At 47.7% G+C, this 15,643-nt stretch overlaps 1 protein-coding gene across 2 annotated transcripts; it reads left to right on the plus strand.

Moving 5' to 3' along the window:
• Positions 1 to 6,791: 6,791 nt before the first annotated feature.
• Znf436 (zinc finger protein 436) lies at positions 6,792 to 15,563 on the plus strand. Of its 2 annotated transcripts, XM_028759752.1 has the most exons (4): positions 6,792 to 6,879; positions 8,188 to 8,242; positions 9,114 to 9,240; positions 11,648 to 15,563. In XM_028759752.1, exons 2-4 carry the CDS (start codon positions 8,210 to 8,212, stop codon positions 12,898 to 12,900), a joined length of 1,413 nt encoding a protein of 470 aa, XP_028615585.1. In that variant the 5' UTR covers positions 6,792 to 6,879; positions 8,188 to 8,209; the 3' UTR covers positions 12,901 to 15,563. The 2 variants fall into 2 exon arrangements, with proteins under 2 accessions (XP_028615585.1, XP_028615586.1); XM_028759753.1 differs by lacking the exon at positions 6,792 to 6,879 and having other exon boundaries at positions 7,860 to 8,242; positions 8,997 to 9,240.
• Positions 15,564 to 15,643: the final 80 nt, after the last annotated feature.

Consider the following 15,643-nt stretch of genomic DNA (forward strand, 5'->3'; position numbering starts at 1 on the left):
ATTCTCCATGGCTTCTCACCTTAGCTAACCCCATCCAGATGTTTAGAAACCAAAGGAAGAGCGTGTCCGTGCCCATTGACAATCTACTGACGTCAGTGGCAGTTGCTCTAGCATGTTTGCTTTTCCTTCTAGTCAGGGTTTCTCTGTGTATCCCTGGCTGTCCTGGAACTCACTCTGTAGACCAGGCTGGCCTTGAACTCGGAGATCTACCTGCCTCTGCCTCCCAAGTGCTGGGATTAAATGTGTGGATCACCACAACCAGGCTAGAGTGCTTTTTTGTTTTAAATTTTACATTTTTTCCACCTGTACATACTTAAAACTGTCTATATCCGTTATAAAACAGAATTTCCAATCTTGTAATTAAGCATGAGTTTTCAATATGATAAAGTTAATTATAAGTCGGGCAGTGGTGGCGCACGCCTTTAATCCCAGCACTTGGGAGGCAGAGGCAGGTGTATTTCTGAGTTCGAGGCCAGCCTGGTCTACAGAGTGAGTTCCAGGACAGCCAGGACTACACAGAGAAACCCTGTCTCGAAAAACCCCCAAAAAAAGGAAAAAAAAAGAAAAAGAAAATGTCACAGATGGCGCTGGAGAGATGGCTTGGTTGTTAAAAGCATCGGCTGTTCTTCCAGAGTACTGGGGTTCAATTCCCAGCACCCACGTAGCAGCTCATAACTGTAACTCTGGGGGATCCGACACCCTTACACAGACAGACATAAATGCAGGCAAAATCCCAATATGTATGAAAGTAAAAATTAGATTAATTAAAAAAGAGAAAAGAGTCCCAGATAAATTGAACATTCATTTATTCATTTGTTCATATTGTGTGTGTGCAGGGCATAGCATGCCACAGTGTGGATATAAAGGCTATCCTATGAGAGCCGGCTCTCAGTTCTCTCCACGGAAATCCAGGGGACTAAACTTAGGTACTCAGGCTTGGTGGCAAGCACTTTATCTACTGACCCTTTGCCTCAGCCCATGGGTGGATGGTTTAGACATCCTGGAAAGACTTTCAATATCAGAACCTAAGTATCTTACGAACCATAAGGATTTAGAGCTGGGGGGGGGGAGGGGGAAGCACCGTGAATCTTCATTGTCAGTAACCTTACTATTTACAAAGGAGATGAATCCAAAAAAAACGCTGAAGGAACAAGCTGACACAAGTCCACATGTGACATGACGCACGTGTTCCCTCAAAGGGCACAGAGAATGAATAGTCCATAGGCTTTATAATACTCTCCCAGTGTGTCTTCCTGTCCCCACCCTGGATCCGTTCTCCTCGTGCCTTCAATGGCAAGGCCTGGAAACAGCTTTGTAAGGTCGCAGTCTAGCATGACAGTGCTGGAGTCTCTTGCTCTGCCACTCCTATTTAAAGGCGTTCATTTTCCCCCCATGCATTTGGCAGGGCTTAGAGGTCCTGCAGGGCTGGCTTTTACCTCGCCTGAGCACTCTTCCACAGTCATGCTGGCCTCAGATCTTTTTGATCTGTTGGAATACCTCTTAACTCCATGACTTTCTTCATCTCAAAGACACAGAGTTCAAGCCTTAGGCAAATTAGCATCAACCATTTGGAAAAGGCAAGGTTGTTTCTGCAAAAGAGAAAAAGGATAAGGCTGGATGATGTGAAGTAGAAGACATGTTTTGGGAGTTTGGGGGAAAAAATCTCAACAAAAGCCCACTAAATAACCTACAACTGGGGCTTAGAGCACTGACTGTTCTTTCAGAGATCCTGAGTTCAATTCCCAGGAACCACATGGTGGCTCACAACCATCTGTAATGGGATCCATGCCCTTTTCTGATGTCTGAAGACAGCTACAGTGTATTCAAATACATAAAAATAAATACTTAAAAACTTTTTTTGCCAGGCGGTGGTGGCGCACGCCTTTAATCCCAGCGCTTGGGAGGCAGAGGCAGGCAGATTTCTGAGTTTGAGGCCAGCCTGGTCTCCAGAGTGAGTTCCAGGACAGCCAGGGCTACACAGAGAAACCCTGTCTCGAAAAACAAAACAAAACAAACAAAAATCAACTTTTTTCTTTTAAAAGAAAAATAACCTACAACTAATTTAGAAGGCATTTTTAAAGGTCAAGGACCCATGGGCTGTGGCTGCAGCTCAGCTGCTAGAATGTTGCCGTACATGCATGAGGCTCTCGTTGTCAATCCTTACCACTGGCGGGGGTTGGGAATCTAAAATATGGTATTCGATATTTGAGTCTTTATTTTTATTTATCATGTGTCAGAGAGGGAGAGGAAGAGAGAGAGAGAATGGGACACAGTGACCCTGGTGGGCTTCTTTTTTTTTTTAAAGATTTATTTATTTATTTTATTTATGAATATACTGTAGCTGTCTTCAGACACACCAGAAGAGGGCATTCAATCTCATTACGGATGGTTGTGAGCCACCATGTGATTGCTGGGATTTGAACTCAGGACCTCTGGAAGAGCAGTCAGTGCTCCTAACCACTGAGCCATCTCTCCATCCCCCCCCACCCCCCGGTGGGCTTCTAACTTGATACAAAGTGACCTGGAGCTGTTGAATCGCCTACCTCACCTTCCCAATTAGCTGGGATTACAGGTGTGCAATAGCATGCCGAGTTCATGTGATCTCAGGATCAGGCCAGGGCCCTGTGCGCCCTACGGAAGCACTCTATCAACTGAGTGGCATTCTCAGCCCCAGAAGTCTTAACATGTATTATAATTATTATTATTTTATGTATATGAGTGTTTGCCTGCATGCATGGCAGTGCACCAGGTACATGCCAAGTACCCACACAAGCCAGGAGAGGATGTGGGATCCCCTGGAACCGGAGCTACAGAAGGTTATTAGCCACAATGTGGGTGCTGGGGATTGAACCTGGGTCCTCTTCAAAAGCAGCAAGTGCTCTTAACCACTGAGCTAGCTCTCCAGTGTCCCACTTCCAGAAGTCTTTCTTATTCATCTCATTGCAGCTACCAGGTCTCATTCGCTAGCCCTCCATTCTCTTTAACTCAGGACACTGTCACCCAGAGCCTCTCAGATACATCATGGTCCCTCTGTTGATCGGCCCTTCTCTCCACAACTGCCATCATCACTATGGCTTTTTACAATTCCCTTTCTGGGCTCCCGGTGCAGTGGCTTCCCTATTCGACTTCTGTCCTCGCCCAGAGCAGCATCCACCACTCACCCTCACACCTAAGCTTCACAGCAGCCCTGCAGTCTCTAGTGAGTGGTACCCAATTCCCAGTTTAATATCTAGTTCAGAAGGGGCATAATGACCCGGATTCAGCTGAAGGCCTTAAAAGCCTAGACAACACCGGATACGCTTGGTGTGCATTTTCAGTGCTATTGTCAACATTTTTGGAAAATACTTTCTTTGAGGAAAACCAGCAGCAGCATTACGAGGCCAAGCTCCCCACTCCCCTGTGCCCTGCTCTCCTCCTGCAAAGCCTGTCTGCTGTTCTCACCCAGGCCAACCCCAGAGCCTTGCTTGTGGGACTTACCGGCAGCTTCACTGATCTGCAGGCAGAGACAGAGACAGACAGGCATGCAGGGGAACATGAGACAGACACTGTCCTTGCCCTGGTTCCTCCCTCTGCCACTCTTCCCTCCTGTCCTAAGAAACCCAAGCCCTGCTGGAGCGGAGTGTTCCTTTCACGCCTCTGTGCCTTTGCACAAACTGTTCAAGACTAAAGCTCTCCCTCCCACAGTCTCCACCTCTGAAGCACCTACAATCTGCAAGACTGCTTGGGTGTCACTTCCTCTGCAAAGCCTCCCACTTTCCCAGTGAGAAGGGGGTGGTGGGCGGGGACGTGACGGGATGCCTGGCTAGGCACAGCTGTAAGGGCAAGGGAGACCCAGGTCATTTCCTTTGAAAAAGAATATTTCGAAAGTAGGATTATAAACATGGAGACATAGTTTTAAATGCTGAACACATTAATGCTTCTGATACAAAAAAAAAAAAAGCTGTAATTGGACTGACCCCAGATAACGATAAGATTTATTACAATACGAGGCTGGAGAGATGGTTAAAAGTACTTGAGCTTTTAGAGGACTAGAGTTTGGTTTCCAGTGCCCACGTTGGATGGTTCACAAGCTCATAATGGCTTGTGATTCCAGATCCAGGGGATGGTTTTCTCAGGGCATGCACATAACTCCCCCTCCCAAGGGAGTTAATGAAATAAATCTTTAAAAAATATTTATGAAAAAGAATCATTAACAGAGCCTCATAAGAACACTAACCCAGTAACAAATGCATATTTTAAACACATGCAAGAAGGGTCCTCATTTCCCCAAGACCAGGCTGGCCGGAAGCATCCACACATGGTAGGTGATCATCATTTGTTGAGTGATAGGCACAGACAGGACTTTCCAACTCATTCTAGAAAACCCAAAACAGTATCTCTGAGTAACACTGAACAATAGGTCAGGAAGCGGCTTCCTCCTCCAGGGACCCCCTCCCAACCCTTGGAGGCAAGCTGCAAGCTGGAACAGGAAGCCCCACAACCACCATCTTCCTTTCCCACTCCCCCAGGGGCTTCCCATCCTGTTCCCACCTTCTCTCCTCCCCTAGGTGGGTAAAGAAAAAGCACACACTGGGGGCAAGCTGACAAGTAGGGCACACAGAGCCATCCTGCCCCCATGCGCAGCCCTCAAGAGTAAAAGGAAAAGCAGGAGGGACAAAAGAGGGTTTAAAGCTTGGTGGCAGCAAGACAAAAGGCCTCAGAGTTTACAGAGAGGTCTTCTAGAAGAGCTGTGAAAGGGAGGCCCTTCCGGGAGGTTCCTCACTTAAGCCAACTGCGACTGCCTCGGTACCAGTCACCCTCCTTGTTTCTAGGAGTTTGGTTATTGACCCCATACTCAGTTTTCTCTGAGGCTTCAATTTGCTGGGTTGCTGGTAATTGTAAGTACTAGGCTTTACATATCACGCACTTGAACCCATCCCCTGACAGAAACGACAGTGTGAAGATAAGGTCATCCCAGAGTGGATTTCCCCGACCTTCAGGCCGTTGAATATACCCACAGGCATTTCTGGAAGTTTCTCCTACTACCAAAGGCAGGATCATCCAAATACCTATGGTCTTGTTGTTCATTTTGTGCAGGTGTGTTTTAAATCCCTCCTCAACATCCTTAGCAGTGACAATTCCAACAGTACAGAAAAGGAGGGGCTGAAGAAATATCTCTGCGGTTCAAAGTGTATACTGCTCTTGAAAAGGATCCAAACTGGTTTTCCAGTGCACACATAGGGTGGCATATAACTGTGGTGTTTTACAAAACATGGTACAATAGTGTAAGAGAGAGCACTGTATCGGGCCCTGCCTAGGTGTCCCCTCGAACAACCAGGCCTGGTATACAACGAAGTTTATTGGGGGAAGGGAGCCAGGGAGTGGAGCTGGGACCTGGAAAGGGGTAGAGGCAGAGGGAAGGGGACAGAGAGGAAGAAAGTAAGAGAGGAAGAGGCTGGCTGGGACACCTGTGGAAAAGAGAGAGGGAGGGGGAAGGGAAGAGAGAGGGCGGGTGGGGATGAGAGAGAGAGAGGGAGAGAGAGGGAGAGAAAGAGAGAGAGGAGAGAGGGAGAGAGAGGGAGAGAGGGAAGGAGGGAGAGGGAGAAGGAGAGAGAGAGGGAGAGGGAGAGGGAGAGGGAGAGGGAGAGGGAGAGAGAGAGAGAGAGAGAGAGAGAGAGAGAAAGCAGTCTTTATACTGCCTGGCTCCAGGCTCATACCTGGGGCAGAGACGATGGTTGTTTCTAGGTAACTGCTGGGCAGAGAGAGCTTAGAGGAATTGCTAAGAACCACCTGTAATTCCAGCAGGGTTTTGACGCCCACTTCTGGCTTCTTCAGGCACCTGCACTCACATGCTCATATCCCTTCCTCTTACAAACAATCAAAAATAAAGTAAAATTTAAAAAAGGAAATGGGCCTGGAGAGATTTTTCTGAAATATACACAGCCTAGGTCTGTCGGATCTTTATGCCGATTTTCTCCCGACTGTTTTAAATCCTTCAGGACTCAAACTTACATGGTGGCTGGATACATTTTACAATAGGTAGAATAATACAATTTTGTGGTATCTACATATTTTTTAGTCCTACCTTTGGGAGAGCAAGAGAAGTACAGGTAGAAGAGATACGCTATGGCTGGTATGGGTCCTGCTAGCTCAGTTTTAGACCCCTGAGTCATGTAGCCATAAATAACTGGGCACTGGGATCAGGACTCTAATAAAAGCGAGGCCGGGAGTCATATTTGGAAAAAAAAAAATTCCCAAGTCCTTCAGTGTGTGGATGTATCTGCAAAACAAAAGAAAAGCCCCTTTTCCCAGCCTAGCCAGAGAAATCTCCTGTTCAGTCGGAGACAACAGGCTTCTGGGCATCAAGCCAAGGTTCTGGGGATATTTATAACTTGAAGAGGGTGGGAGTCCCTAATAAGCTGCTATATTCTTTTTCCATCACTTCCCTCTCCAAGGCTACAGCAAGCTGGGAGCTCTTCCCCACACAGAATCCCTGTTTTGCTTAGCCCTCGCCTTCCATTGTCTAATTCCTTCATCTTGGCTGGGGAAAGGGAAGGCTACAAGTCTTTTCATTTGGAGGGCTTCTACCGAATGCAGCTTAGTCAATGCTGATGTTTCTTGGCCAGCTGCTGTGGCTTCAGATATCTGTTTATGAGATTGTTGTTTCCCGGAACTACAGAACAGTCCCTGCAGTCTTGAAGCTTTGGCCTCATCCTACAATCAAACTCTGTCCTTTGCCTGTTAATCTATGGATTCGGATTTCTGCTCGTGGCCCTGAGATCTCTGGAGTCTGCTGGTAATCTCTAGAATCTTTCTGAACGTCAGGCCTCTTTAGATCTTTGAGGCTTTAGGATCTCAGGCTTCTTAAGAAGCTTGGAGCCAGCGACCACAGACCAGGAGGTAAGCCTGTTCGTTCTGTCCTAACCCGGGTTTGTGACTTCTTTGAAACAAATAGAGACTACTAGCATCCTTAGGACTCCTGGTCCAGGTCGTCGCAGGCCTAAGGTTTTTGTGATGTTAGGAGGTCTTCAAGAATCCTCTTAGCAGAGACACCCTCAAGAGTGCCAGGTCCCTGAGTCTCCCACTCTGGGGTCAGCTATTTCCCTACACACCCTACCCCCTTCCCCCCGCTTCTTAGATGTGTGCACTTGAGCCCCGTCTCTATAAAAGAGCTCGAGGCGCTCCCTACAGGGTTAACATCGGAACACCCTGGGCCGGGCCGCGGACAGCGCTCCAGCAGCGGACAGAGGACGCGAGGCCTCCTGGGATATGTAGTCTGGGGCAGGTTGTAAATGGCGCAAGGCCTACTGGGAGTTGTCGTTCTCGGACCCAGAAAGCGAGCGCTGCAGGCGGTGCTGGGAGGTGTAGTGAGTACGTGGGCGGGGCCCAAAGTTCCATCGCGGCCAGGGAGTCTCCCGAGGGAGGGAATGGAAGTATTTTCCCGCTCTAGCCTGAGCTGTCAAATGAAGGGTGATCTCAGCTAAGTTCAGCCCGGGCTGCCACATTCAATCTAACCTCGCAGATAATACGACTCAAAGATGGTCGTAGGACCATGAAAAAAAGCAGGGAAGCTTCCTTTGCTGAGTCGTGCCGTGGTCTCCGAGAAAAATGTGGGGGATACTCTGACTGGTCTTGAAGGTCGCGGTCCTGTCTTTTCCCTTTTGTTCTTTTCCCTCCCCTGCTCTTGGCCGCTAAGTGGCCTTTGTACGCCAGGGTGAAACTCCAACTCCCGTCAGGCTGCGAGGCGCGCGCATGCGTGGTGGAGCTGCCTGGCCACGCTGCAGGAGGAGGGCTGATGCTTTGGCATCTGATTGGTCAAGTCTTTTACGATTTATTTTCGCTGATTGGCTGGGATTGCTGCCGGAAAGGTCCCAGCCCGGAGATGGAAGAGCAGAGGCGTTCTATGGGCTGGGTTGAAAGCCTCCTCCCTTAAATTGCATCGGCTTGTCCCCCAGCCCAGGGGGCACCCAGCCAGTGCTGTCCTCTCCTACTCTAACATTGCACGTACTCGATATTAACCGAGACACGGGGAGTGGGTGACTCTCGGGAGTCAGGGAGGAGAGTGACTTGTCCTGGGCCTTCCCCTCATACCCTGCGACCAGAACTCCAGCCCTAGGGAGTGGGCAGGGCCTCTTGCCGCGCCTCACGCCCTGCTTTTCGCCTCCTTCAACGTTGTCTGCTAGCTGGTTTTCCTGCTCTCTCTCCCAGGAGACGAACCCTTGAGCCTGAGATGGCAGCCACCCTGCTCATGTCTGGGTCTCAGGTAAGCCGGGGGCTCTGCTTACCCATCTCGGCCGGTGTTTCCTTATTCTGCAAACCCCTATAGGAAATTCTCTGGGATTAGCTCATTTCGCTATTTTACTCCAGGGGCTTAGTGCTGGCTAATATAACCATATACAAGCATATATCGAACACCACTAAATGACTTTAAATACTGAGGAGAATAAAACCTAACAAGATGGGTGGTACCCTCCTTGCCAACAATCTGTAGGGAGAAAGGTTGTGGCCGGTTAACCTGGGTGCGGTATGATATTTATTGTGTTTGCCTGAGCAAAAAAGTATTGTGATGTGGGAACCAGTAAGTTGTGGGGTGGTTAATTCTAGATCCGGTATCCGAGGATGGAGTGAAGAGCAAAAGGGTGGGGAGAAACAGAACAGCGGCTGGCCTTAGAACTGGACCATAAAGAATTTCACTGGTCTAAGAAAAGGAGTGCCGGGCGGTGGTGGCTCACGCCTTTAATCCCAGCACTTGGAGGCAGAGGCAGGTGGATTTCTGAGTTCTAGGCTAGCCCGGTCTACAGAGTGAGTTCCAGGACAGCCAGGGCTACACAGAGAAACCCTGTTTCAAAAAAAAAATAAAAATAAAAAAAAAAAGAAGAAAAGAAAGAAAAGGAGTGCGTTGTTTGTAAGGGTCCAAAGTGGGCAGGGATATCCAGAACGGGAAGCTAGTAGATTGCCCCTACCTTTTGACCACATGTCTTTTTTTTTTTCTTTCTTTCTTCTATTGGACTCTACAGATGAGACTTAATGCCATTGCCTTCTCGACATTTCTAACCATGTCTCAAATGTCAAGAAGAAAAGCTGGTCCTAAACTCCTAGATACCAAGTAGTGAGGAACCATTGTGTGATTTCAGGCCCCTGTGACATTTGAAGATATGGCCATGTACCTTACTCGGGAAGAATGGAGACCTCTGGATCCTACCCAAAGAGACCTTTACAGGGATGTGATGCAGGAGAATTATGGAAATGTTGTCTCACTGGGTGAGTGAGGATTTTTATCTTGTTTCACCTCTTCTGGTTTTGAAACTGTCAGCATGGCTTAGGTCTTTCAGTACAGCCTTGTTTGGTTTTTAAGGAAAACCACACAATTAGTTCCTGGCTTTGGTGCTCATTCAAATCTTTAAATGTGGGAAGATCCATGTTTTCCAGTCTAAAATGAAAAATAAAGAAGTTTCTGCTGTTTCAGAGACTCCGAGGATTCTCATGCCCTGAGTCATTAGCGGCTCTGTGGCCTGTTTGTACAGATTACTGATCAAACAGGTCTGACACTGTGGTGCTCGCCAGAACATAAATGCCCTATAAATGGTGCTTTTTCTCTAGGACGCTGGAAGATGTGGGGTTCTGAAGCAGGTTCACAGGAGGGCAGAAACCAACCTTTTGTGTTTGTTTTGGCTCTATAGCTACAGCTTTGCCTCAGGTACTTTAGGTAGGTTCTTGTCTAGAGATCTTTCAGAGGCAATCATCCTTCAGGTGTGTCTTGTTTCAGACAAACCACTGAATAGTTAGCTCACAGATCCTCTTCAGAGGAGGTGTTGTGAGGCTGGGAATGCAGCTCAGTTGGTAGAGCGCTTGCTTAGCAGACTTGAAGCCCTGGGTTTGATCCTCGGTCCTGCATATAGCCAGTCACAGGACTAAGATATTTTAAAGTGTTTTTATTCTCAAAACAGAAGGTGACCTGATGGGTTTTCTTAGCTTGGATTCTCTCTGATGTCCTTGGATTCTTCTTTTTTTATTTTTTTATTCATTTTTAGGTAATACTAAATAATGAGTTTCATTTTGATGTTTTCATATATATGTGTCTGAATACTTTGATCTGATTTGTTCTCCTCCCCTACTTCCTTGAGCTCTTGTCCCTTGAATTGTTCTATAAAAACAGCAACACCTCCAGTACCAAACCCAAAGTGAACAAAACCAAGAATGGGTGGAAGAGACAGCTCAGATGTTAAGAGCGTATGTTGCTCTTGCTGAGGACCTGCGTTCAGTCCCCAGCACCTATATCAGGCAGCTTCCCCAGCTCCAGGGCATCAGCTGCCCTCTTCTGACCCCTGAAGGCATCTGCAATCACATGTACACATACTCCAACACAGATGCATACACATAACTAAGCATGAAGTAAAGATTAAACAGCCGTCACCTTAAGTGCTGGGATTAATGGTGTGCACATCTGGGATTAATGAGCAACATTTGCATGTGTGCTTGATATCCCAAACCAGATCCTGATGTTTGTATAGCGAGTATTTTCCGCTCTGAGCCATCTTCCCAGCCTCTCTTAGGCTTTAGTTTGTTTGTGACTAGTTATTAAACTAATTTACCCATAGACCCTTTTCAGTGAACATACCTGTTACTTACAGTTTTCTGTCATGTACTAAGAAACCCATTTTGATGGGGTGATGGCACACACCTTTAATTTCAGCACTCAGGAGGCAAAGGCAGGCTGATCTCTGAGTTCTAGGCCAGCCTGGTCTACAGAGCAAGTTCCAGGATAGCTAGAGCTGTATATAGAGAAACCCTGTCTCAAAAAACTAAAAGAGAGAGAGGAAGAGGAGGAGGGGGAGGAAGAGGAGGAGGAGGAAGAGGAGGAGGAGGAGGAGGAGGAGGGGGAGGAGGAGGAAGAGGGGGAAGGAGAACAAAGAAAGAAAGACCCAATTTAGAAAATATAGTGTCTGGTAGAAGTTCTCTTTTTTTTGTTGTTTTGCGTCTGATTGTGTTTCCTTTTTCTAAATACCAGGAATAGATAGTTTCTTAAATAACCATTAACTGAAGAGCCTGAACTTAGCAGACAGACTTGAGTTTGAATATTTAGATTTTTGTTTTCATCTTTTAATTGTGTGGCTATGTTAGATGGGTTTGTGTGTGTGACTGTAGCACCCACAGAGGCCAGAAGAGGGCATTGGATCCCTAGAGCTGGAATTAGAGTGGTTGTGAGCTGCCTGCTAAGGGCCTCGGACCTGGAGGAGGCTGCTTTGATTCTCTAAGTCTTGGATCTCTCATTCACAGAGATGGACTTTCATGATAAGTGTGACCTTTCATGATAAGTGTAACCATTACCATCTACTCATGTTAAGAGCCATTTGGCTCAGTCCACCCTTGCCTGTGGATGATGTCTGTACTTCCCAATTTTGCTTTCTCACCCACTGCTGAGATTAAACTGAAAGAGAGAGAGAGAGAGAGAGAGAGAGAGAGAGAGAGAGAGAGAGAGGGGGAGGGAGCTCAGTACTAGATGAGCATGGTATAGTTTAGTGCTTTTAAATGGCATGCACAAAACCCCAGGTTTACTCTCCAGCCCTGGGACTAGAGGGGTAACTCAAACCCCCTAGTTCAGCGTCTAGAACTCAGCAGGTATGTCTGTGCACTGACTGGTCTCAGCACTGTTTACTCCTCCTTACAGATTTTGAGATCAGGAATGAGAATGAAGCAAACCCCAAACAAGAGTTTAGTGACGATGTGGAATTCGCAACCATGTCGGAAGAGCCTCTTGAGAATGCTGAGAAGAATCCTGGAAGCGAAGAGGCCTTTGAAAGCGGGGACCAATCAGAAAGGCCGTGGGGAGACCTGACAGCGGAGGAGTGGGTAAGCTACCCTCTCCAGCAAGTCACCGACCTGCTTGTCCACAAGGAAGCGCACACGGGCATCCGCTACCACATTTGTTCTCAGTGTGGGAAAGCCTTCAGTCAGATTTCAGACCTCAATCGCCACCAGAAAACTCACACGGGAGACAGGCCCTATAAGTGTTACGAGTGCGGGAAGGGCTTCAGCCGCAGCTCCCACCTCATCCAGCACCAGAGAACACACACCGGCGAGCGGCCGTACGACTGCAACGAGTGTGGGAAGAGCTTTGGCCGGAGCTCGCACCTCATTCAGCACCAGACGATCCACACCGGGGAGAAGCCTCACAAATGCAACGAGTGCGGGAAAAGCTTCTGCCGTCTCTCCCACCTCATCCAGCATCAGCGGACCCACAGCGGGGAGAAGCCGTACGAGTGCGAGGAGTGCGGGAAAAGCTTCAGCCGCAGCTCGCACCTAGCTCAGCACCAGAGGACTCACACCGGCGAGAAGCCGTACGAGTGTAACGAGTGTGGGCGGGGCTTCAGCGAGAGGTCCGACCTCATCAAACACTACCGCGTGCACACGGGGGAGAGGCCCTACAAGTGTGACGAGTGTGGGAAGAATTTCAGTCAGAACTCTGACCTGGTGCGGCACCGCAGGGCCCACACCGGGGAAAAGCCGTACCACTGTAACGAGTGCGGGGAAAACTTCAGCCGCATCTCCCACCTCGTCCAGCACCAGAGGACTCACACGGGAGAGAAGCCGTACGAATGCACGGCCTGTGGGAAAAGCTTCAGCCGGAGCTCTCATCTCATCACGCACCAGAAGATCCACACCGGGGAGAAGCCCTACGAGTGTAACGAGTGTTGGCGAAGCTTTGGGGAAAGGTCGGATCTGATTAAGCACCAGAGAACCCACACGGGAGAGAAGCCCTATGAGTGTGTGCAGTGTGGGAAGGGCTTCACGCAGAGCTCCAACCTCATCACCCATCAGAGAGTTCACACCGGGGAGAAGCCTTATGAGTGTACCGAGTGTGATAAGAGTTTCAGCCGGAGCTCAGCCCTTATTAAACACAAGAGAGTTCATACCGACTAGGCCCTCAACCCCGTGTAAGAAACGGCAAGTTTTGGAGGCTCCGTGATGTTTGGTATCAGCCAGCTTCCTTAAGACAGCTCTTTTTAATGTTCTGACTTCCCTTGTTGTGGGTTGCAGTCTGAAACATGAAAGAAAGCAACGCTTTTGAAAATTCAGACCCACAGCTTTGGGGATGCCGTTCCCTCCTCCAAAACGGTGATGTTTATTCACTGATGATTACATGAATTGCTATATCTAAGTCAGCCTCCCCTCCTGAGTAACTTGAGAGCTGAAGACCAGAGGACAAGGTGCTGGTGGTCACTCGGGCCTGGAGATGGAGTACATCTTTAAAAAAATTTTTTTTCTCTCTCTTGTATCTTTGGCCCAAAAAGACTGCAGGGGAGAAATAGGGTGGTCACAGCCCCTTTGGCCAAGCAGAAGACAGGTGGACTTGCCCTGAGCTGCGACTGTTCACACGCTGTAGTAGCTGGGCTCATACATATCCCTTCCAAAGGGCTTTTTTGTTTTTTGTTTTTTTGAGTAGTTCACCCTCATATCTAGCCATCTCCTTGTGCACAGGATTCTGCCTGCTGAAAGCAGTGATCTCAGAGTTTCTCCTTGTTTCTCACTTGTGTATAGCTTGCATGTTCTTGAAAGCTGACCTAAGATACAATGTAGCGGGGAAACAGGAGGCACTGGTTTGAGGATCAAGGGCCCATGGTCAGTGATGACATCAGCAAGAGATAGCCATTAATCAGACTGCTGTATTTTCTTCAAAAATCACTTTAGGGATCATAGTAGGGAAACTGCCTTATGAAAAGATAGGGCTGGAAGTCTTGATGGATCGGAAGTAGGAAGTGAACTCACCCCCTCCCACCTCCCTATCCCCCATGGAAGGGAGCCCAGAACCCTTCCCAGGGAACAGCAGTCAGTGCTGAGGTCTTTGCCATCTAATCTGTAAGATCACGTGCCCCTGTACCGCTAACTCTAGGGCTTGACAGGGCCACAGCCCAGTCTTTATCTTGCATAAAGGCATGCGTATGTTCAGTGAAATGTGTATTCTGATAGCAGAAACTGAATTCATAAGAATCAGCATGTTCTTTCGTGAAGTAGATTATACGATAGAACTGTGGACATAACTCCCATGTGAGAATGTCCTTTATTTTTATTTTGTGACGGAGAAGAAAACTTTTAGCATTAGTGCTCAAGCACAGTGTGCTCCTGTAAGGTTTGGTTTTGTACAGAACTAAGCACTTGTGTGGATGTGTCCATCGGTGGTGAGAGAGTGACTGGACACTCAGGTCCATTGTCCTTTCTCAGATGGAATTATCTTCTGTGATGAATGGCCTCATCTGAAGACATAGATAAACCTACGGAAGAATGTGTTTCCAGCGTCCAGACACAAATAGTTAAAACGAGTTGACCCAGTGTAGCCCAATACTTCATTTCTCCTTAGATAGCCCGGATGTTGGTGCTTATTCAGCCCTGAGGGGATGGAGGGAAGTTGGCATCCAGGGAGCTGGGACTTCGAGAGTGTAAGTATGTGTATGAGTGTGTGTGTGTGTGAGTGTAAGTGTGTGTATGAGTGTGTGTGTGTGCGCGCATGCACGCACGTTTAAAGAATCCCAGTGTATTTCTATGGTGCTTCATTGCAAAGTTGCAAACATAATTTTTATTATTATTTTTTTACTAAAGAAAACCCTTTTTGTTAAAGTTCTTTGGGATTTGGCACTTAAAGCCCAGTGCTTTCGCTACAGAGAGTCACTGTGGCCACAGCTGGATGATACCATATCACTAGTGACAACCTAAAAGGCAACCGAAGGAAAAACCACTCGGAGGACCTCTAAGTGGTCACTCCCATTTGAGGACAAACTTGGGCAGGGCACATGGTTTCTATTCTGTACAAAATCCAGCCTACTGTGGGTATTCCTATTTTAACTGTTAGGTGACTTACATGTTCTTGGTAACTAACATGTCAGATGTGTCTTCTGTATCAGTGCAGCCGATGACTTTGGTGGAGTTCATCATTCTCCCATTTCTTCTTTGAGTCTCATAAGTGACTGCCTGGGAGTGGCTTGTAGAAGACAGACCCTCTGACCCAACTTCATTTCACCATGTTTCCCTCCTCTGTTCCTAACTTATACACACACACATGCACACACACACACGCACACACACACACACACAAACATACACACGCACATGCACACACGGACCCACTCCCCCACCATGCCCACCTAGCCTCCACCTTCCTTTGAAGGTTATGCCGTGTCCCGTTTGCTGCTTTTGCTTCTAGGAGATGAAAGGCTCCGGAAGGTTTCTGATTGCCTTCCCATCTCTTCGTATGGGTACACTCCAGCTGGGTGGCTAAAAAGTCAATGGCTGTGCCGACTCTGTCCACACCGTTGTGGTCAGCTGCTCCCCTTCCTGTGCTGAGCTGTGGAAGTCACACATGTGACAGGCTTCACTAACACTATGTGCATGCCTTCTGTTCGGAAGTCCCTGGCCATTTCTGCACACCCCAGACAGTCTGTGCCTGTGTTCTATGGTTGTGGAGAGTGGTTGAACAGGTAAATCTGTAGAGCAGATTCCCTTGGTATTGGTCAATTATCCTAGTGTCTTGTCTATAGCTGTATTATCCTAACAATATTCTATAATTAAAGGTATAATTTTTAAACTCAAAACAGTTGAGTTATTTCGGTAATCTCAAACTCATTGATCATAGAGCTTCTCATGAGGTTCGTTTAAATTGTGCATGATCTCT

Source organism: Grammomys surdaster, unplaced genomic scaffold (genome assembly GCF_004785775.1).
Source record: "Grammomys surdaster isolate TR1022 unplaced genomic scaffold, NIH_TR_1.0 126313, whole genome shotgun sequence".
Classification (NCBI taxonomy): Eukaryota; Metazoa; Chordata; class Mammalia; order Rodentia; family Muridae; genus Grammomys; species Grammomys surdaster.